Here is a 24,206-nt window from a genome sequence, read left to right on the forward strand (position 1 = left end):
CTATCCCATATATCGCCCAGTTCACACACTCACACATACTACCACGTCTCCAACAAACACATGCAAAACACATAATTAACATATAATTAGCTGTCTGATTAATTCACAGCCTTCTCTTTCTTCACACTTATCACTGTAATTGTTTTATATGGACATATGCAGCTTCTGTTGACTTCATGTCTGTTGGAGACCTTAACGAAAAAAGCCTAAAAAAACACTTATTATTAGCTTAACACCATCCTTACAAAATGTACAGACAGAGAAGCAAAGATCTCTGTCGGCTTTAACAAATTGCTACAGCACTGACTTGTGAATCAGCTCCTGTATTCACCCATGTATTCTTATTTATGTTTTCTGTGTTTAAAAGTTTGGCAATAGGCAGAGTTTAAACATGTCATGTCACTTTTCTAAAAGTGAAATGACACTTTCTATTTCTAATACAATTTTTGGCAGACTTTTTAGTTGTCTGTGGGACAGAAAGATGCATTTATTCTATAACCTTTTGTGTCTCTGCACCAGTGGCCTTTACATAAACTTAACAGTATCTATCTTTCTGTCAGAGAGAGGCCACCTGGATGAGGTGAGCCGGCAGATGGATATGAGAGAGGGGAGATAAAGGTGACATAGAAGTGTTTCCAGCTGAGGATCAGTGTGGTGTGCTAGAAAGTTGCTTGTTTGGGGTATGCACACACACAAGCACACACACACACACACACATTTGCAACTGTGAGTTGACCTTGTTTTCTTTGTGCGTGTGTGTGTGCGCGTGTATGTTTTTTGTTTTTTTTTTTAAATCAGCTGCCTGTATCAGGTGCCAGGAGATGACTGTTGGGATCCCACCAAAGGAAGGGTATAAATACAAGGCACAAGGAGACAGACAGGAGCAATCCTTTTGTATGGAGCCACAACTCTGGCAACAGATGCTCCAAGCTGTGACACACTCAAACACATACAGTATACGTAGGGTTTAGGGCCTGGCTCCAGGGCTTCCCTTGTGCTCCCATGCGAAGAGGACCCCCAGGGGAGCTGACGCCAGCTGAGACTGAAAAACAAGGTAAGAGCACAGCTGACACACATGAACACAGACTCAGCTGTTTGTCTCAAAGGAGAGTTCAGTATGTGAAGAACATGGAGAGCCAGGAAAGACTGCCAGATTCAAGCCTCCCAGGGAGAAAACATAGTGGGAACAGTGAAAGATGGAAAGCCTGAAGATGCTAGAGTGTGTGCGCTATAGGTGTGCAATGGTAAGATTGTTTTGCTGCTTTATTGTGTGAACTGGTAATGGAGCCTAGATAGTATACGAGGAGATAGAATAAGTTGTGTCAGTGCAGCAGTATCATTGATCTTGCCTGTGCCCTATCATAAGAACACTTGGCTGTTGAAATACGATTGTAAAATTGAACAGTGTTGTGTTTGGAACAATTTTTTAGGATCTTTATTCAATGTGATGGTTTCTTGTTTTCTTTTCCCTCTTGTTAGGTCAATATCTATGTATTATGAAATAAGTTTCCTGTGTCTTAGATTTTTTCCCCACATTTAAAATGCCAGTCAGAGGCTCCCGGGGCTCCAATTCTCTCTCCGGCCAAGAAAATGACTAATATAAATGATTGACAGCCTTGCAGGGATGAGGTTGCCCATTTAGCAAACTCACTGTGTCAAAGGAAAAAAGTCAGAATGGCTCCCCTGAGTCATGGGATTGGAGATGAGAGAAATGAAGATTTTGGTGCTGTATCGATCCCCCAATGCTTGTCTCATGCATTTTACACAAGATCTAAATGCCACTTATGGTATAATACAGCACTTTAGGTCAAGGCTCACTACACTCTGTTCAGTGGGATTTGAGGATGCTTGGTGTATAAATTCAACAGGAATCAAGTAAAGCTGTTAGACTGTGTCAAAGGCTCAATGCTGGGATATCTGAGCATTTGAACCTTCAAATCTCCTCTCTTTGTCCATTAATATGCCTTTCATGGACAGCTAAATTTATTTTCATACTTTTGTGATACATCAAACTAAGCCCTCCTCTCCTCTCCTCTCCTCTCCTCTCCTCTCCTCTCCTCCACAGGGTGTAAGGTTTAAGTCCCACTATGGCGGAGGAAAGCCTGGATACAGATGACCCCAGATCTTCCATGCCGGCTGAGCTCCACCATCCCCACTCTAAGTACTCTCAGTGGAAGTTTAAACTGTTTAGGGTGAGGTCCATGGAGAAGGCACCTCTGCCCAGTGAGACACCTCCTGAGAAAGGAGCCTTGTTAGGGATCTCACCTCCCTCAGCTCCAAATACAGAGTTAAATAATGGTGTGGGTGCAGGGAGTGTTATGAAATTGTGCCTTGGAGGAAAAAGCAAAGAAAATGTAGAAGGCCCTGGCCAGAGGGTAGATATAAAGCTGCAGGAAATGGACACCCACATGAGCCACCTCAGGTGAACAAATGTCACTATATTATAAACTATGCTATGTTTTAAGCTTTTTTTTCAATAATTTGACAACATTGTTTTTCCTGTGTAAAGGTGCTTGTGCCGCCTCTGTGGAGTGGCGCTGAGAAAAATCAAAGGACCAGTACACAATGTTCATGGGGATCTGGATGAGACAAGCAAAGCTGCCCTGTGTAAAATGGGTTGCAAGGCTACAAGCTGGCCAGAGATCATTCTCAAAGTCTTCAAGGTAGATGTGACAGAGGACACAGAGTCTGTCCACCCTCTTTCCTTCTGCCATCACTGCTGGAAGGCTGCCATACGAGGAGGGGGTGTCTGCAGCTTCTCTAGAACAAGAGTCCCTGAGTGGAAACCCCACTCTTCCCAATGCCACCTTTGCTCCCCCAGGAAACCTTCATTCCAGCGGACTGGGAGAAAGAGAAGGAAGGTCATTCCCAGAGTCCAGAGCCTGGCAAAAAGGACCAAGTGGGATCACGGTGACGGCACCGCCGCTGGTGAGAGGAGGGCTCTTCGGCGTCCTGTCCTCAGGTCCTGGAGGAAACCCAGCACCCAGAGAGAGCAATGGGTGAGGAACATCACCCACTGCCAGAAAGACCACCTGAGTATCAAGCTAATCTCTGAGAAGCTTCCTATAGACTTCATCTTTTCTTTCACCTGCCTGGTGTGTGACCACCTGCTCTCTGATCCAGTTCAGTCTCCCTGCGGGCACCTCTTCTGCCGCAGCTGTATTATGAAATATAGTTATGTTCTGGGACCTCATTGCCCAGCCTGCAACTTGCGCTGTGTACCTGATGATCTGACCTCACCTGCCAAAGCTTTCTTATCAGCCCTACAGTCCCTGCCTCTGCTCTGCCCCAGAAGTGGCTGTGGCAAGCAGATAAGGTTAGACTCATTTAAAGCTCATTGTCTGGACCATGAGCTGGATGAACAGGATGCAAACAAGCAGTCATCGGAACTTGACAGCTACCCGCTAACCAATAAAGGGGGAAGACCTCGTCAGCACTTGCTATCCCTAACGCGTCGTGCCCAGAAGCATCGGCTGAGGGATCTAAAGAACCAAGTGAAGATTTTTGCAGACAAAGAGGAAGGTGGTGACCTGAAGTCTGTGTGCATGACTCTGTTTCTGCTTGCACTGAGATCTGGGAATGAACACCGACAGGCAGATGAGCTAGAGGCCATGATGCAAGGTGAGAGGCTATTATGAGGCTTTTGTTCAATCAACATAACCCTCCATAACCAAGACAGAGGGACACAAACAAATGAAAATTATGATAGTGTTTGCTCATTAATATTTCCGCTCTAAGGAATAAAATCATCTCATAAATAACAATGAGTTGAAAAGTTCACCACTGAGGAGAGAGAAGAAAGTTTGGCTGTGGTTTTGATTGAAAAGCATTTCATTATTGTCCATCTCTGTTTATTGAACCACGGCTGTTACACACTCAGTCCCTCTCTGATTCTCTCCCACTCTCACTCTCAGTTTGCTTGTCTGTCAGTCCCTCCGTCTCACACTGCCTTTAATGCACAATAACAACTCTTGTGAAGGGGCTGTTAGAATCAAAACAACATCAGCAGCTCTTGTATCTGCAAATTACACAGACAGCACCATCCTCCTCTCTGGGGAATAGAAGCCAGCTGGTGTCTGTTTTCATCTGCAGCCAATACATCACTTTTGCCAGCTTCACTGATTCACCCTCTGTCCCCTTATAACATTTGGAAATTAGGAAATATTGGATTTTGTAATCATGGGCTTGTGGGCTTTTGACAATGATAATTCACATTTGGGTGTTAAATTTGTGATTCTCTCTGTCTCGTAGTATAGATGACTGCAAATGCAGAGTATCAAATCAGGAAATGTGACATACTGCAGTTCATTGCAAAGCACTAGAAATGGACTTACACAGTTTGGTGTTAAATAATTCTCTTCATGTTTAAATCCTTTTTTCTTGTTTTGCATCTTTTTGTCTCTTTCTGAAACTTTCTCTTCTCTCTCTCTCCCTGCAGGCAGAGGCGCTGGGTTGCATCCTGCTGTGTGTTTGGCCATTCGGGTCAACACTTTCCTGAGCTGCAGCCAGTATCATAAGATGTACCGGACTGTCAAAGCCACCAGTGGACGCCAGATTTTTCAGCCCCTGCACACTCTGCGAGCTGTAGAGAAGGAGCTTCTCCCCGGCTTTCACCAGTTTGAATGGCAGCCAGCTCTTAAGAATGTGTCTACATCTTGCAATGTTGGCATTATTAATGGGCTCTCTGGATGGACTTCCTCAGTGGATGACTCCCCAGCTGACACCATGACTCGGCGGTTTCGCTATGATGTGGCACTGGTGTCAGCATTAAAGGATCTGGAGGAGGACATCATGGATGGGCTGAGAGAGAGAGGGATGGAAGACAGTACTTGCACCTCAGGCTTCAGTGTCATGATCAAGGAATCTTGTGATGGCATGGGCGATGTCAGCGAAAAGCATGGTGGAGGACCAGCTGTTCCTGAGAAGGCTGTACGTTTCTCTGTCACCATTATGTCTATCTCTGTCTTGGCAGATGATAGGGAGGAAGAGGTTACCATCTTCAGAGAGCCAAAGCCAAACTCAGAACTGTCTTGTAAGCCCCTTTGCCTGATGTTTGTGGATGAGTCAGACCATGAGACACTCACAGCCATCCTGTGGCCTATAATTGCAGAGCGTAACGCAATGAAAGAGAGCAGGCTCATCCTATCCATTGGTGGACTACCTCGCTCCTTCCGCTTTCACTTCAGAGGCACAGGATATGATGAGAAGATGGTGCGTGAGATGGAGGGCCTTGAAGCCTCTGGATCCGCCTATATCTGCACTCTTTGTGATTCCAGTCGGGCAGAGGCCTCTGAAAACATGGTCCTTCATGCAATTACCCGCAGCCATGAAGAGAACCTAGAACGTTATGAAATATGGAGAACCAATCCCTTTTCTGAGTCAGTAGAAGAGCTGCGAGACAGAGTCAAAGGGGTTTCTGCCAAGCCCTTCATGGAGACCCATCCCACACTGGATGCATTGCACTGTGACATAGGCAATGCCACTGAGTTCTACAAAATTTTCCAGGATGAGATTGGGGAGATGTACCAGAAGGTCAATCCAAGCCGAGAGGAGCGGCGCAGCTGGAGGGCAGCCCTAGATAAACAGCTGAGGAAGAAGATGAAGCTCAAACCCATAATGAGGATGAATGGGAACTATGCCCGCAGGCTAATGACCATGGAGGCTGTGGAGGTGGTGTGTGAGCTTGTGCCCTCAGAGGAGAGGAGGGAGGCCCTGAGGGAGCTTATGAGTCTCTACCTACAGATGAAACCTGTGTGGCGAGCGTCTTGCCCCGCCAAGGAGTGTCCTGACCAGCTATGTCGCTACAGTTTTAACTCCCAGCGCTTTGCTGACCTCCTCTCCTCTACCTTCAAATATAGGTACAATGGAAAGATAACCAATTACCTGCACAAGACCCTGGCCCACGTGCCTGAAATCATAGAGAGAGATGGATCGATAGGGGCATGGGCTAGCGAGGGGAACGAGTCGGCAAACAAACTTTTCAGGCGTTTCAGGAAGATGAATGCACGTCAGTCAAAGTCCTTTGAGCTGGAGGACGTATTGAAACATCACTGGCTCTACACCTCCAAGTACTTGCAGAAATTCATGGAAGCTCACAAAGACTCAGCCAAAGCTCTGCAAGCAAGCATTGACCCAATAGAGTACCAAGATGAAGAGGACATGTGTCTGGAAGATGATTTTTGAGTCGTCTTTTTAATGTGAACATTAACACGTTGTTGATTTCGTGGTTGTTGTACAGTTGTACAATAATTGCCTCAATCAGTAAGAGGGACATGTTTTTATTTTACTTCTGTACCCATTGTTATTTAGAATATCAGGGAAATAGCAATGTCATAATATTTTGAAAGATTTAAGCAACATTATTGTTAATCACAGGCTTATTATTGCCTTGCCCTGCTTTGTTAGTCATTAGTTACTACAATGCAAAGATAGGACAGCGAAGAAGTACTGAAGTAACACACAGGTTTCTTTTCTCTTGCTCTCAGCAGTAAAGTTCTCTTTTTTATCATCACCGTCTGTGAAATATGGAGCAGTTTATTGTATTGCAAGGATATGACACATTTATGAATATATAGCGAGGATATTTATGGCAACAGATGAAAGTGCTGTAAGTCATGGGGGGAAATTGTGTTAAAAAGACCACATTTTTGGCCTGTGTATTAATATATCATTTGAGCTGGAGCAAAATGCAATCACAGAGACCCAAATGTTCTTTGTTTCATGAGTGCCCTCTGAAAAAGATTACTTTAGTGCTTTATCTTGGGATCCCTGAGGGGCAGAATAGATGCCCGGTCACTTTGAACCAATTTTTATCTCTTAGCTTTTGCACAGTGGAGAATAGATGATACTTATTCGAATTCTTCACATAAAATAAAGCTTATACTGACCTTTTTGTTGATATTATAAAAATACAGTATGGTCCATTATGAAGCCTAATACACCATGGACTCTCCAGCAGCCAGGGATTTTTCTTAAGTTCTGTATATAACCTGGCTCTTTTTCTCTACTGATATTTCTCCTTTGCCACAGTTGACAGAGGAGAAGGATGAGCAGGAGCGAGAAAGACCTGATATAAACTGATTTGTTGGCAACTTTATTTGTTTGATTGATTGATTATATTTTATTTTTCTGCCCTCACAATTTTGAACTGTGACAGGCAATTTTGTTTTCTTATTTGATTGAGTGTTTGATTTTATGTTACTGTCATAAGTTTAACCACATCACATCTGTAAAATATTCACATTTAATTTAATAGTTGTCACAGTCTTACAATGACATCATGTTTCAGAGTGCATTACATTGAAACTTGTCTCATATCTGTTTTTTTTTTGCTGTAATGAATTTCATTTCCAAAGTAATGGATGATGGATGATTCACTGAATTTCACTTGCTCACTTTTCACCATGTATTTCCTCATTTTTTATTTTCATATCACACTAAATATCAAGTAAATGGTTTACCGAGGTTGCAGAAGACTTTTAGCTGTGAATTGTTTACTTGTACAGTATTACACAGAAGATCCACTACTCTTTCACATTTTTTTTATTGGTTTTTAAATGCTTTACAGTATTCAGATCATTCTGCTGTGTTTTAACATAACTTTGATGATGATGATGATGATGATGATGATGATGATGTTATGGAGGATGGCATTTGTACTTATTTTTCCTTGTTTCCTCTGAAGAATAAATAAAGTCTCAATATACTTGATCTTCTGGTTTGATTGTAACACTTTGAACTAAATTTTGTGTTTTAATATTGCATTAATAGCAGAATTCAGGTACATTGGAAGACAGCACTTGCAACTGTTTATTTTCACTGTGGTGCAGGACTACCAAATTACAAAGATAATGAAAATTGCAAACTAGAAACACTGCACAGAGATGTGCTTGGACATTAAGATTTTCTCTCACATATAAAGACTATGAACACCCTCTGAAAAAGAAACAATTATAAGATAAGATAAGATATGATGAACTTTATTGATCCCACAGCGGGGACATTCACTTGTCAGAAAAGAGTGCAAAAAGCAAAAGTGTGCAAAACAGTTTCAAAAATGAAAAGAGTTCTAAATTAAATTTAAGACATAAATAAATAATAAAAAAACAAAATAAAGACATATAGGTTCAGGCAGTGCATTCAGGGTTATTTAATTTCTGATTCAACTGACTACAGGTTTTGTTATATCATATTATGATTTATAGCATTAGATATCATTTATCAATTACTTATTTAACTGCAAAAACAATCCATGTACATTTAGCCCCAGAAGCCAATGTAAGGGAAGTTTATTTACGGTAATCCTTAATTTTCAAAATGGTCCTTGGTGATGTCAAAATAACTGCAAACTGATGTACAACTGATAAAAATGTAAATGAGAAACACTGTCATGACAACTAAAATGTCACATGAAAAGCTCATGAAAACTCACTAGAAATAAGCAGGTAAGACAGAAATAAACTGAATTTGAAGCAGACTGTTTATTGTTAATTTCACTGTGCTGAGTTGAGTACAAATCAGTATAGCATTTTTTTTTAACATCAATTTATTCACTGAATATAAACAAGACATTTCCTCAGTATGTGTAGCATTCTTAACAGTCTATGAAGATTCTCAGTCATCCAGGTTGTGGTCAAGGTTGAAGAGTTCTGTTAGGCAACTGGTAACTTAACAGCCTTTCCATTTTTTCATTCAATAATCATTCTAATAGTAGGAATAATTGCAAAAAGAATTGAGCTCCATTTGACCATGGAAGATAGCATTAGGAGGCAAAAACTGGATTAATAGATTACAAAATTACAATTGGCATTGTTATACAGCTGAAAAGAACACATACTAGAGACACTGTACTCATACATGCTAAAATGTCATTTGTGTCGGGCATGGAATAATAGAATGCAATTTTATTTTATTTTTTTGTCCTCACAAAATATTTCACATTGAATACAGATCAGCATATTAGGCATTTTTCACATCGTTCATTCACTGAACGTAAACAAGACAATTCTTCAATAAACGTATAATTCTTGACAGTGACCATCTACATGCATCGTAATTAAATCTGATTCATTCAAAAAGCCTTCTGAAAAAGCTTTTTTTGGCGGGAGACATCTTGAATGTAAGAGTTTTTCTGTCCTTAACTTTCATCGGGGTACGCTTCAGAGGCATGATCTGTCGAGGAGGAGTCATCTCCTGGTAGGGCAGGCCGCCATGGTCCAGGCAGAAGTACTTTTTGTTGCCCTGAGAGAGCCTGAGCAGCAGGGTCTCAGAGAGCTCCATGCACTGGGCATGGACCCAGTGTCCTTCCTCCCCTCTGGAGCAGTAGATCATGGCTGGCCGATGGAGCTCAGTGGAGTAGTATGGCTCCCATGTGTTGGGGTCTACCTGACAGCCCAAGCAGCATTTGACCCAGTAACCTGTTTGTGACTCATCCTCCTCATCCTCCTCATTGTAAGTATCCCCTTCTCCGTCACTGCTGTCCTCCAGCTCATGTGGCTCACGACCAAAGTAGAGCTCCTCAGAGTCTTCAAGAGGAGTGGAGTCATCATAATCTGTTGACTCCTGGCTGCAACTCTGTATTCCTTCTTCCTCTTTGCCTTCTCCCTCTGTCTGGAAGCTCACCTTATAGAAGTAATGCATATCTGGTTGGGATGGTCTTCCCTCCGTAGGTACACCAAGTAAGACACTTCCCTCCCCAGCACTGCCACCAAACCAAGTGCGACTATGGACTATATCCGGGATCCAATTAGGTGGCTCCAAGTGCTCAAAGTGGATCCCTTTCTCATCAAGTACCACTGTGCTGCACTCCATCCTCTTCTGAGAATCTGACTTATACCCACCTAAGATGATATATTTGTGTGTAGGACCCGTACGGGTGATTATAGCACTAGAGATAGATATACCAGTGTCTAGAGTCTCACAAGAAAGCAAGGGACTGCCTTGCAGAAGCTCAACGCGCAGGCGAAATAGTCGAGGAGGGCGGGAGTCAGAGGTCAGTGAGTGACCCCCAAGGAAGTAGACACAGTCTTCTCTGGCAAGGGCCAAATGGAAAGACTGTCCGTCATTGAGCTCAGGCAAAGTGTGTGCAGAGGAGCAACCAAACTCTAAATCAAACAGGAACACCTGAGGAGCACAGTCGACGACACTGTTCCAGGTCTCTGTGGTCCGCTGTCCTGCAGGCATGCAGGATCTTCCCCCAAACAAGACACAAGCTGTCTTTCCATGGCTTTGAACCATGCTCATTGTGTGGCCATATCTGGCCCCAGGCATATCCCCCACCAGTTCTTTCTCTTTACAGCACAAAGTTAGTTTACGATTGCAGCCACGGCTATCCGTGGTCAGCAGATACAGGGTTGATGAAATCTCATTGTTTGGGGTGCGGCCACCATGGATGAGATAACTCTCTGGAAGCCCATCATAGGGATCAAGGCGGCAAACAGCTGGACAACGTAATGGAGGAAGGTAACATGAGTCATTGGAGAAAGTGATGGGTCTCAACTTCATCTCACCACGTTTAAACCGAACCCCAAACACCCCTGTTGGACATGAGCGCTTGGGCCACCCTTTCTGGCCAAACAGGAGAACTTCACCATCCAGATGAAGCAGAGAACAGCCGGGCTGTAGAAGGCTTGCACAGTTCACTGGAGTTAATGGTTGCAGGGTCATTGTCTGGCAGGTGCCTGCATCAAAACAGAATACAAACACACAAACACAATATGTCAGTCAGCTGTTAATTGTTTTCATTCAGGAGTTTAAAAGTTTTACTTCCTGTTTATGACAGTAACACCTGGAGGACCATAATCCATGTGATCATGGTCGATGAGCACATATAAATAAGGCTATTCTTTTTGTCTTTTGACATTTCTGAAAGATGGCATATATAATGGATATTATATTAACATCCATATCATACATAGTAATGATATGGGTAAAAGAATAATAATGTTGATAATAAAGGAATGACATGAAATTAATAATACCATTGACACCTTACCTTAATAAAAATCTTACTCCTACTTATACTAGTACATTAACATCAAGAACTACTTTACTACTGCCACTACAACTTGTTAATAATAATAAGTGCAGGTTTATGTGAAAAAAAAAACAGTTTTTAAATTGTAGAATGTAAAATGGACTCTTTCTAAGGCTCACTAATAATGCTGCAAGTGACTACTACTATTAATGCATGTTGTGAACTGCATGTATGTTGCTGCTGTTGCATGGAAACACAAAGTGTGTTGTTTGAGCAACTCAAACATCAGCAACAACATGTAATTACACAAACAATTAAAATAGAAGAAAAATGACCCCTTCATGAATTCCCTTCATTATTTTCAGCCACAAACAAACCCCATATTTAAATTTTCCATATTTAAATCAGATACTTAAAAAGTTTACTTAGATTCAACATGAGACACAAACAAACGCTTCTCGGAGCTGTTTGACTTAGACAGTAACGTTCTGGGAATGTTTACAAGGGAACAGTCCTCAGAGTGATTTTCCTGGAAAATGTGTTACATTTTCTGTTGCAGCAGTGTCAGTACCCTCATGAAATTACCGGACAATAACAGTGTGAACAGTGTGCATAAGGTATTAGTAAATTAAAGGAAGATACAACAAAATTAAATAGTTTCTCAGTTTAACAAATTCTGTTTCTTTCAGAATTTATTCTGAGTCAGCATCAGCTGTGCCATCGTTTCTTCAACTGAATCACCTTTGAGTCACTAGTATGAGTCACTTTAATACAGACAGTTTTTGACTACATTTTACAGCCAGCAGGATGGTTACATATGCACTCTATAAGTCATCTTAGATTAACAGTAGCAGAACATTTATTCATAATTATTAGTTTGCTTACCTTATGGCCAGTGCCAGGATACAGTGCTTGAGCTCACTTAAAGTGTGAATCTTAAAATCACTAAGACGAACCTAAATTCCTCTTTATGTACCTGAACTTTGACAACAGCAGACAACGAAAGAGTTTGTGAAGCTTCGTTGACTCAGAAACACTTCCAGATCTTGAGGTTAACAGCCTGTGACTGTTGCTCACTGGCAGGTGTGCTGCCTGAAAGCATTTAGTGAGCCGCTTCATTGGTAACACTGGATATCACTTATGCCAAGTAGATACAACAGGCCGTTGTGAGACTCTTGATTGCTGAACAGTCTAACCTGTATAATAACTTAAGAAATTCAGAACAGTCTAGGTGCAATGTACACTTATTTTCTCCATAGCTGAACCAGTTTAAATATGTCCAGAAGAAAAAGGTTCATCCTGCTTTGCTGTGTTCTACTGCATTACTCCCTTTTAACTAAGGGATTGTATTTCTAACAGTAAATAATTGTGTTGTGTTATACCACGTCCAAGTCTCAATTAAGTGATGCTGCAAGGATAAATTCAACAGCCATGGTGAGAAACAGGACCCACATCGTGGTAGAAGTGCATGATGACAAACTGAATTAGCACAACATACTGCTATTCATTCATTTTACTGCAATGGCAAGACACATCTGGCGTGAGTTTTTTTTGTTGAGAGGATGGAAGTAGTCAATACAAATACATAGAAAGCAGCTATGTACATGTTTTCTATTGTTATAGCTCGTTAGCTTTCTTATAGTTGTTTCTGAAAGAAAAAAAAATTCAACTCAACACTACAGCACAAATCTTTCTGAAACAAAACCAACATGGCAATGAGATGCCTTAATTATTATGTTCACTGATACAGACACCATTTAATTGCATTTAGTTAAACCTTAATAGTCTTCCAATATTTATTTGGAAATTTGACATCTGAAATTCCTTAAAATCTCATAATTGATTAATTGTGGTTTCTATAATGATTTTGCTTTAGTTTATTCACCCAGGCTAGGAATTTTGATCCACACAATCTTTTAAAAAAATGATTACAGGGGCTAATCACATATTTAATTATGAGGCAATTTACACTGATCATCAAGTGGTAAAAAGTAGCAGGCAAGCAACCACTTCAAATGTAAAAATAGAAATATTTATTCAAGCACTGCACCATGAGAACAAAAGTTACCTTTTAAGTTTGCCTGTTTTGTGCTGTATTTTCTGTTACCAGTATATTTTTATTAATTTAATTTAGTTTTTGTATCTAAGGTTTTTGCTATTCAATTATTTACCCTTTGTCTTTACATAGGACTTTCCCATTACATTTTCTCCCTATAGCATTACTTATTTTGGCATCACAATGATCTGATCCTTTTCACACTGTCAGCCTGCTCTTATGGAACAGCATATAACAGAGGCCCTATTATCCATATTTAACAAATATGACTATTAGCTTCATCCTGCCGTATCCATAAACACTCTCCTTCAGCGCCGAATGATGTGCTGTACAGAGAGTGTGAGTCATTAATTCACACAATACACTGAACCCAGTGCATTATCATAGTGTGATGCTGTTTCATGAGGGGAGGGTAAAAGAAAGGAGAAACAAAATATCTTTCTAAAATAATGATGACAACATTCAGGAAGCTGGTTTAGTATGAAATTCCTTTGTGTATGCCTCACTTTTGACCTACTGTAGGTAAAAACAGGTCTCCTATATGAGTGACACACCTAGATACCCAAACAACTAGAGAAAAACTGAGTTGGAAGCAGATGTCTGCCAGCTCATTAGCATAATGTTTTTGTGCACTGAGAGAAAACTTGAGGAGTGTGCAAAACAAAGACAGAAACCACAAGTGCCTGGAAGACCGTTACAGCTTGAAAACACAAAACAGCAGAGCACCTGTGTGTCTAAACTGATGCTCACAGGGCTGAGTGGAAGAGAAAAGACTTTGCTCTTGTTACTAGAGAGGATATAACGCATGAATTCAGATGTCAGTGGGATATGCAGAATGGGTTTTCGTTTCTTTATTTTTTGAGAATTGTTCCATCCGTATGAATTCAGCCTTGGAAAAATAAAGCGTTCTAGTCACCTCAAGGCATCCACTCAAAGCACCCTTGAAAAGTACGGCCTGTTATATGTAGCCACAGCTGGGATGGTGCAGAGTGGGTAGGAGGCACAGCAGTATGTGGCAGACCCCAGGCCATGCAAGGATTTGTACATAATTGATGGAACAAAGTAATTAGAATCTATGGTAACACCTGTTTCTGTCCCTTCTAATGTATCACTACCTGACTGTTGCTACCCTGAAGCGAGGTTTTGACGGATGATGCAGTGACAGCTCTGATGTTCTGACGATCACCGTGCAGTGGTGTTTATCACTATTTAATGCTACGGTAATTGCTCCCCTTGTGGTGATTGGTGCTGAGTGCTGGTGGGGCACTTCCACCTCGTTCTGGTTCATATTGCTACGGTACAGCGGTTATCATCTGGTGACTGGTGATCTGTAATACCACAGCTCAGTTTTTACATTCCAAAGCACTGTTTTTGCATTGCCTGTCTGAATCCAAAACCTGTCTCCTAAAAAGGAATGTTTACACACTACACATGAGGAAATTCATTCTGTAGGGAAACCTCGTGCTCCTATGTTTAAGCTATTGATTAACATAAGAAAACATTTATATTGAACGTATCTACATACAGCTCTGAACAGCATAGTTCTGTTCACTGCCAAATAAATGTACTGCTTAGCAAAACATTTACTTTTTACTGTTCTTTCCTACAATATTTGCCACTGGCAACTTGCAGCTAGTGTTTGATATTGTTGTCAAAGGCACTTTGTAACTGCTTTCAGAAAAACAAATAAACAAACAAACAACAACAACAAAAACATGATTCCCAATGGAACTAAGAAACTAAGTCAAAAAGAGTGAATGTTACACTGGAAACTCATCTGAATGCTAAAGTTTTGGCCTGTTTGTTGGTTGTGATAATAGGCAATTACACTTGAAAAACTCAACAGCATTATCACGTTCCAAAAATCATGACCAGGTTACTCAAGATATTATACAGTCCTTTTTATGAGCAGTTTCATCTAAGAGCTGTTATCACTGGAAATCTACTTATGAATGAGAGGCTTGTGCTCATGGCAGGGCAAGAAGTAAACCCTCCTCGGCTGTACAGATCTGTTACATTAACTTATGTAGTTAACTTAGTTAGCCAGCCTGTGATCTATGATACACACTTCCTTCTGCACAGTGATGCATGGAAGCAAACTAATCTACTTCCATTATATAGGAGAGAAGGCAGACATCTTTACAGGTATCTCCAAAACTTGGTAAATCAGCTATAAGGAAATAATGTTTCAGTACTGTTTATACAGCTTATTGCGCTGCCCCCAAATCCACAAAATTAGTTAATGCAGCTTTAAATTTTTCAAAAAATGCAGACTCTAACTTGAACCATGAGACAGGATGGACTGATTGTTCCAATATATGAGCCTATCCTTACGTATCTTAGTATCCTAAAGCTAATGTGTTGGAACAGAGTACAGAAATCCCAATCCCTTCGGTCAAATTCCTGTGCCTTATACTTGCTGTACCTTGTAACCCCATGAACAACCCTCATCCTGTCTCTTATGCCTGACTTCCTGGATTGGAACAAGTCCATTCAATTAACACAATGTAGAATAGGTTTCCTCAAAAATATATTTGGCATAGCAAATCATAGGATATAAAGAAATTTGCTAAGTAATAGGGTTGTTGAATCCACTGAGTTCTTGCCATGTTCAGTCTTCTTTTGCTCCAAATCCCTGTTATTCTTTCATCTTTTTCCTATTGTTCTTGGATTCCTTGCTTCACTGAAAGTGTTTCTCATCTGTTCTGTAGGTGAGCAGCAAGGTTTTGGTTGCTTTGGTATGTGGCAGGATGCCAGGAGTGCAGACTGCCTCAGAAACCATCTCACCAGACCAGATGCTGGTGGAAACCCTCGAGTCTTTCTGCAGCTCCTTTGAGCTCTCCTAGGTCTGCTTCATTTAACAGTCTTCAGGACAGTGTCACAGTTCATGGGTTGTGACTGTTACATGTTGAACAGGCAACCTAAAGCCATGTTTTAAGCTGATAAGCTCAGATCTGTCCTCAGCCTGCTTCTCTCTTCTCCCAACAGAGAATACTGTGAGTAGACACATGACTAGATGACTTAACTTGTTCCTAAGGGAGATGGAGGGATCAAGAGAGGAGGAACAGGTTGGTCAGAGCACAGAGGGAGCGAGATGTGACAACTGCAAGACAGCTCGGTGGCTGGATCTCGCCTGTGGATCAGGTTGAGGTCAGTGGCTTGTTGATCCTCCACTGTACCCTGGAAGCTTGATGGATTGAAGCTTTGAAAAAAGTTTTTCAATCACACTGAATCCCCTTGCTGAATAACCTCCCAGTTCCTCTACCTGTTTCAGAACTCCCTCTCCTCCCTTTTGCAGTGTGTCTCGATTTTCTTTAAGCAAATGTCCGTACTGTGTCAGGCAGGGGAGTTTACTTCAGATGTGTACACTGAAGCATGAACAGGACCTCAGGCAACGCCAGCTATTGATTTTACCATGATTCTGATTAGAGAGCTCCCTGTTGCAATCAATACTATACATCAGCGACTGCACAGTGAAACTGATGGTCCCAGATAGGATCCCATATTTGGCTTCCAATTAATCACACTGTTGATTATTTTTAAGATTAAAAGGCAGTTGAGTGAGAAAAAGATCCCTTAGCATAAAAAACAGTTCAGCATGAGGGGACTCTAGACTGTCCATACACATTGGACACCGAATGTAACAACTACAGTCAATAACACCACTTGATCATCATGATTAAATTTTATGGGCTGCTAGACACTGTACACTGTACGATAAGAGTACGATGAAAGATATTCCTCTCATACAGCTCTCTTTACTGGGAGTCTTATCTTATTGCAAGGAATGATGGTGCTGCTGGCTTGACAGGTAGCAGCTATGGGAATTAATGCGACGCTGACACTGGAAGCGAGGCTGGAGGTCCTGATTTTGCACCAGGTATTATTTGCAGGGCACAATAGAGCTGCTATTTATCAAGCAAATAATGTCAGTGTTATTCCGATCTATGCATTTGTAAGACATGACAATGTATGCAAGTAAGTATACATGACCATCTAACTAACTACTAATTAACTACCCTACATATATCCTAGAAATTCTTATATTAACAATGAATAAAATAACCATAGCTTGATGTAATATGAGAGATGTCATCGTGACAAACTGACTTTGACGTTCTCGTCAGCGCTGTGGAGCATGTTAATATCTTTCACATCATCATTTTAGTTTGTGCCACACAGCTTTAATGTTTTGGCTCAGTGTCACCTGTTCTCATCAACCTTGTTTGTTGCTTTTGTAGTGACTAATCCACTGTTCACCACTGCCCAACACCAAATGAAAACAGATGAAGTTAGCAATTAGCTGGAGAACATGGCGAGCATTTATTACCAAGACAGCCCCATATTCCCCTAAACAGTTGGTGAAGACCGAAACAGAGTTAGAGAGGAGTTAGATACTGGTATTGGACCTACATTGATATGAAATTACAAATGGATGGATAGATATACATTTTGTTATTAATGGTCTCCCAAGAAAAAATAGTTAGTTCAAAAAAGAGAAAAGTTGACTGTGAATGTGAGTTTTTAACCAAGAGTGGACAACTAAATATTTCCTCACAAGTGTCGGTTCAAAGGCAGTATGATTGATGTACCCAGAGAGTATTACAGCGTTCATGTATTGCAACTTCAAGAGACATTTTTTTGACTAAGCATGCCAACAATACCATATGTTTTTCACTGGCAAGTGAAGAAAATAATAAACATAATAAAGTTACTTGCTGTCATACAATAAAAGACTTTATGGTAGAAGCCACAAGCATACTGTGTCCAGACGAAAAAGGTCAGTTCAGCAATGTTCTCATTTACTATAATAAATGGCCCAATTTGTAGACCTTCGCTTACTCTTGGAACAGATTTGTCAATGAAAAGACTGAGTTTTTAATCTGCTTATAATAGCTCACCTTTGAGGATTTTTTTTCGTTTCCTTGCAATCCTTTTCCCCTGTTTTATCAGAATTCAGATTGGCATTTTAAGGGAGGTGTCTTTGAGAAGAGCATAGTAATGACGTTCTTGTTATTTGAAAATAAGGCTGTTTAATTGTGCGTACAGATCTTCATTAATATCAATTTATTCTCATTTTTTTCCGATTATATTGGAATTAGAGAGGTAGAATTTTGCCAAGCTGTAGTGATATGAGGTTTTGAGACAGCCGCAATACTATTTCACGGAGAATGGTTCTTTTAATCGAGACTCTGACGGTAAATTACATTCACTGAGTTTTAACAATTTGTACAAAAAAGAATGGAAAACTCAATAAAAGTAAAATATTTCTTAATCCATGACAGTATACTCACCAGTTCCTTAAGCTTTGAAAGGCATTTAATTTAGTAGGATATAAATAATATTAAATGCATATAATGTGTGTGATTAAGGAAGTCATTTCCTTTTAAATAGTCTGCATTATCATTTTTATGCATAATCAACATGCAGATTGAGTAGCTGTCCTGCTGTTAATACTGAAGGGAGAGCTTTAACTGTTTTTTATTCACCTTCCATACCAAAGCTCTAACCTTGAACACTGACTAAAAACCTGCATTCATTTATTGTTAGTGTGTTTATATTTCACATGTTCTGTAGACCTGCTCAATCAACAGCATGGGTGTGATTTGATGTTGACTATTTGACACAGTGGAGTGGCGGGCAACAATTGCAAAGTGGAGGGGGGGGGGGTTATCTCTGTAGTCTCTGCCAAATGGTACAGAAGTGATTTGGCTGTTGACTCTCTGTTGCCACTCAGAGATGCTGACATCAAAGAATGGCTTACTGTGAACTCCCACCTTGATTAGCATGTGTAATTATAAATATGCTGCCCTAAGCGTAAAATCAGAGTGAAAGGAGGCGTTCTGGAAAGTGCCTGTGTCCCTTTGCCACTGAGCGGCCTGTAATTGCCTCTACCACACAATCGATGACTGCTCAGCATTTCGCATCTGGATGAATCAGCCTGTCTGGATTGTTTGGGGAGATTTAGGTCTGTTGTTTTACTTCAACAATTTATAACCTGTGTCTGCACCTCAACAATTCCTGTGCACACAATTTAACAACATTTGTGAAACTAAAATGCTTTAAAACTTTTTGACACTACAACAACAACAAATAAATTGACAAAAAGAGTGAAGAAACAATGTTCTATCATGTCTATATCAGCCCCAGATGGCTCGTACTGACAGACTTGGATGTGTGGGTATAGGGGTGAGATGTTGAGAATAAAAATGAGCGTCAGTGTGCAAGAATCATATTTCTTTTAGTGTGACATAATGGGCGATAAGCAGTGCTGAGTGAGGGACGCCCCGTGATACTCAGACACATAGACTAGCATGTCAGACTTTGCTCAGGATGACACTTTTCCCTCCTTGGCGATGTTAATTCCTAGCAATTCCTCCCCTATGTCAATTTCCCACCTCCCCATCTGCAGCTGTGGGTGTCAAACACGTAGTGTGCTACCTGTAGACATGTCAAGAGCTGATTGTCTGGCCTGGCTCATGAAAAATGATTAAAATTGCAGTACAGTCTAGTGGGGGCTTAGCATGCATGCCAGAAACCGTCTTCTCTGAGATGTTTTGGGTTGTTTTGCTGTGGGTGTGATGCGCACTGAACTTGGCTTTAGTTATTAAGTGCAGGTTTGCCACAAAAGAAAGCTGTAAGATTTTAAAGCTCAGCAAAACTAAACAGGAGTAGTGGTATTTGTCTGTCTTTGTTTCATCTCTGCTTCTGTCTGGGGTGGCTTTGTGGATGCAGCAGCCCGGAAGCCATTTTTAAGGCACACACCTCATCAAGAGGAGTGACAAAGGAGACCAAGAATATACTTAATACTTCAAGGTGAACAGGTGCTTATCCACTAATCCACCCATGCATGTATCCATCCATCAATCAGAACACAGCATTCCAAATGTCCTTTTCCCCACCAATATCTTCCAGTGCTTTCTGAGGATCTCCAGTTGCATAAATATACTTCTTGTATGTGATTCACAGGTGAGCAATGCTGAAGGAGCACTGTGCTTCGTTGTTCAGTTCTCTCTGCTGACCTTTGGACCTAGCTGGCAGTCAATCTATTGATCTCCTTTAAAAAACTCAGAGAAAATGCCAAGGCAAGAGAAGTGCTCTCTCTCTCAAGATTTCACAACAATATTTCTTTCAAGAGCAAAATGAAGTATTTATCCCAAAAATGCTGCAGTCCTGCTCACCTGTCTGTTACTGATTACATTTACTTTTGAAGGTGGTGTTTAACACCTGCCTTTAGATGTTTAAGATGTCTTTAGTCCATAGTGTGCTGTATTTTAGACAGTGTACTTGTTATTTAGCTCAGTTAATGACTTCATTAGTAAAAGCAGCTATTTTAAATATGTCATGCTGATTATGACGAGACATTATGCAGCTCAAGTGCCCCATAAAATGGCTACCACCACCCCTGACTGCCAATAAAAAGGAAATGTTCTGACACAGGGAGACAAAAAGGGCCCTTTGTGCTGTTTAGTTGCCTTTTTCAGATTGAATCAAGAAGAGTTTTTAAACAGAGCATCACTAACAGGGTTGTAATTAAGATTTTGATTTTGCAACTGAAAGGTTACCAGTACTTATGTTACAGTTGTGTAATATTGTACAGTTATGCTTGTGACCTACTGTTGATGTCTCTTGTAACTAACTTAGGAAAATCTGTGAAAGTCTGCCTAAGCAAAGCACAAATGAGTCAAAAGAGAAAGAGGGGCTGGCTGTTAAATTATGATCAGCATCATGTCTGCAATTGCCAAACTAAGGAGAAGGAAGGGTTAGCAGGCAAACAGGAGGAGGAGAGTCAATATTTAATAGTGTTAGCTCCTTCAAATTGATTGAAATTCCCTTTTATGAACACAGGGGAGTACATAATCGTACAGCCTAGCCTTTCTTTGACAGTTGCCTTCTGCTCTATACTCTGCAGTCTCAGCCTGCTCTGTCTTTGCCTTCACAATTGCTGTGATGTTTTTGGCTGCCTGCTGTTATCAATAGTTTTTTTTTTTTTGTGTTCCTTTTTTGTATGTGTATGTGTGATGCTGTGTTTTTGACCCTCCTTGTTGTGTCTGTTATCTGCCTTCAGATTCCATTAGCACAGTGACAGAGGTGATTACAGCCGGCCCAGGTCTTTTAATACAGATTAGACGTCATCTGTGATGCCTTTCATATGCCTGCCATCACACCATCCCTCCAGTTTTTTGTCTGGGGCCCTTATCTTGGAGCTGTTGATATGGCCTGCTGCATGCTCCTATAATGCTATCTGTATTCTGTGCACTTTGCCATGGTGAATATCAGTATTTGACACGACTAATAAGGCCTTTCATTTTGATGGAATTCTCTCTCAGTGCTGCCATACTGCCTGAAGCCTGTGTTTTCTTTGAGTGAGACAGAGCTGTTTGTTCGGGCTGTGGGTGGGGCTCAGAGACAGATCGCGTCAAACAAAAGTGTTGTGTTTGCCAGGTCCTGTTAGCACTCTCTGCCACTTTCTAGTGCTGAAGCTTGCAACATCCACTGGTTGACAATTTGAGATTGTAAAATAATTACTTTGCAAAATTATTGTTTCCATGCATGATTTCCTGGTGATACAATTCAATTACATTGACAAGCAACCCTTTCAGAAACAACTGGAGCCTGATTTTAATTGAACAGCGAGTCAGCTCTCATTTCCACTAATTTGATTGTCACACTCCTGAATTGCGTTTGATGATCACACAAAACAAAGCCAATGAGATAATCATTCGCAGTGTAACGCCACACTTATTTTAATCTTAAGGAATACAAAAGATTTGCCATGCAGGTAAGAGAATCTGTCATTCCAAATCAGGCCGAACCAGTGGAGCGTCCAACACGAGGATGGGGAAAGCTGGAAAAGGACTTAATGGTTTTGTCTCTCCATATATCACCATGTGTCTGTTTTAATACAATTAATTGTCCTCCGGTGGCAGCATACAATGTAATTTACAAAACATTATGTACCCATAATGCTTTCATCTGTCCTGTCAAGTTCAAGATGAAGAAAACAGGATGACTTGTCCTTTGTTTGTCATTATGTTGTAGTTGGTGGTGTCCTACCGGAAAGGTGAGGAGGATGTTGCACTGACTCACCTGCTTCTGTCACCTGACGCAGCAGTAATCGACCCTCACTGCCAGGGGCCCAGAGGACAGAGACAAAATGTCACTGCACAAATGACAGCAATAATGAAACCTGGCAACCACAAAAGCTTATGGTGAAATGATGAGATTATGATGATAAGTGCTGTCAAACACATCTGTCTGTTTTTACTGCTTTAACCAAGTGCAATGTCTACATAATATTGTTGACCAAGAGTTCATGTGTCATTTCAGCCATTTTGTGTGTTATTGTGTATTTTTTGCTTTTTCTTTTTGCATGTCAAGGAAGTCCACACAGGGAGGAGATTTTGGTGGTGGATAGGTCACAGGGCTTTCACCGAAGAAACCAGTGTTCAGATACAGTATGAAACCAAATGTAAACACAAAGATCTTTTTAACTTATGTACCATTTCTAATCTAATTTTTAATTTTTAATCTGAATTAGTCACTTAAGAAATGACATGTGAATAAAGTAAACTTGTTTTATGTCTTTTTCCCCTGAATCTAACCATGTAGCAATGTATGCAACGCTAATTGCCATTTGAAAAGATTAATAGGGATGGCATTAAATGCTAAACAATGAATGCAAAGTTTAAGTAATGTTAACTGACATGCAAAATGTCCTTAGAAGTTCATGAAATCATATTGAGTTGGCATGTCAGCAGCGTTGTTAGACTGAGTGTACATCTTTATTTGCTGAACTCATTGATGTGATTCTTCGCTTTTCCCCACTGAAAATACATTACAACCAACTGACTTAATGTTCTGTGCAGTTCTGTTTGCACACGCGATTTGTCCATCAAAAAAAGCCGAACTGCAAAAAAGTGTAAACTTTTGAAAATTAAGTTTTCAAAAAGATTTAAGGTCTGGCCACACCAGCTTTTAAAATGGCAAAATTTTGTACCAAAATAACATTACAACAATGGAATTTATCCATGTATGCCAAAATACCCATCATGGAAAATAAGCAGTCATTTTGTGAACAGCCTTTTGTGAATATTTGGTAAATTGATTTTCAATCAGTCAGTCTATGCTGGTCTAAATAGCTCTTTAATAACTAAGAACTGTGTGTACAGGAGAGAAAATGAGTGTGTGTACGTGTGGATTTGTTGTGAGTGTGTGGTTTCAGGGGGAAGGTAGTAGCTGGGTACAGTTGTCAGCTTTTCAGTGTTTGTAGCCCACTGGGTGAACATGTAGCACTGTAATTAATTTCATGTTGCTACAGTTCGTGTCTCTGTGCTCTTCTGTAGAAACAAATGGCTTACAAAGGCTGGAAACCTGGGAGGTGATGGCAAATAGTGTGCATTAGCTAATTTAATGTGGGTTAGATTTGTTTGTTAGTGCTTCTTTAATGAAATAATTTTGCAGTGACTTTTCTTTAGCACTGCAATTATTTAGAGTCTTACAGTTGTTACCTCACCTGGCTTTAGGTTGCAAAGGCTCTGTTCTGTGTTGCCACTTTCATGTGTCATTCTCTGATGCTGTTTTGTTATGGACCAGGAAGTGTGTTTGAATGTGCAGTATTTGTGTTTCTGAGTGGACAAGAGGGGAGAATAAACTAAATGTTTTTGCAAGAAAGAAAACTTACTTTAGAAAACTATAAGTGTATAAGAGGATATGAGTTGAGTTCATACTGCAGAAAATCAGAACTGAACTTTTTTCAAAAATTGGAACTTTTTCCAGCACGCATGCTGGTTTACTTGACTTTAAAACATTAAGAAGAATGTGTTCACATTTGCATACTCAGCCTGAAGCTATGCATGTTTAATGCCTGTTCCTGTCACCTCACATTTAATTGGTGGATGGCACAGTAGAGCAAGACCAAAAGGACAAGACCTTTTCAAGCTTACGTTAAACTTTCTGAGCAGTAGAAAAACATCTCACTGCATTGACACCTTTTGTTTGGCAACATTTTGTTTTAGGATTAACTACATTATTGGTGTATGATTCACATCTGAGTTGGACATGATCTTCAGAGAGGGTCTTGCTGAAGATCATCTCCACATCTGATAATATGAATTCATGCTGTCTTTGTTTTGGCTCAGAGCAGCAAATATTCATTGAGAAAGATGCAACTGA

At 40.5% G+C, this 24,206-nt stretch overlaps 2 protein-coding genes across 3 annotated transcripts; one reads left to right on the forward strand and one right to left on the reverse strand.

Annotated features, from left to right (window-relative positions):
• Positions 1-842: 842 nt before the first annotated feature.
• rag1 (recombination activating 1) lies at positions 843-7,837 on the forward strand. 2 transcript variants are annotated; one of them, XM_046395234.1, is made up of 4 exons: positions 843-1,244; positions 2,066-2,422; positions 2,510-3,621; positions 4,439-7,837. In XM_046395234.1, exons 2-4 carry the CDS (start codon positions 2,088-2,090, stop codon positions 6,181-6,183), a joined length of 3,192 nt encoding a protein of 1,063 aa, XP_046251190.1. In that variant the 5' UTR covers positions 843-1,244; positions 2,066-2,087; the 3' UTR covers positions 6,184-7,837. The 2 variants fall into 2 exon arrangements, with proteins under 2 accessions (XP_046251190.1, XP_046251189.1); XM_046395233.1 differs by having other exon boundaries at positions 844-1,054.
• Positions 7,838-8,445: 608 nt separating this feature from the next.
• rag2 (recombination activating gene 2) lies at positions 8,446-12,061 on the reverse strand. The gene is made up of 2 exons (XM_046395404.1): positions 11,861-12,061; positions 8,446-10,679 (listed from the first exon to the last, which is right to left on the reverse strand). The coding sequence occupies exon 2, from the start codon at positions 10,663-10,665 to the stop codon at positions 9,067-9,069; it is 1,599 nt and encodes a 532-aa protein (XP_046251360.1). The 5' UTR covers positions 10,666-10,679; positions 11,861-12,061; the 3' UTR covers positions 8,446-9,066.
• Positions 12,062-24,206: the final 12,145 nt, after the last annotated feature.

The sequence above is a fragment of the Scatophagus argus genome, chromosome 7 (assembly GCF_020382885.2).
Source record: "Scatophagus argus isolate fScaArg1 chromosome 7, fScaArg1.pri, whole genome shotgun sequence".
In the NCBI taxonomy this organism is placed as follows: domain Eukaryota; kingdom Metazoa; phylum Chordata; class Actinopteri; family Scatophagidae; genus Scatophagus; species Scatophagus argus.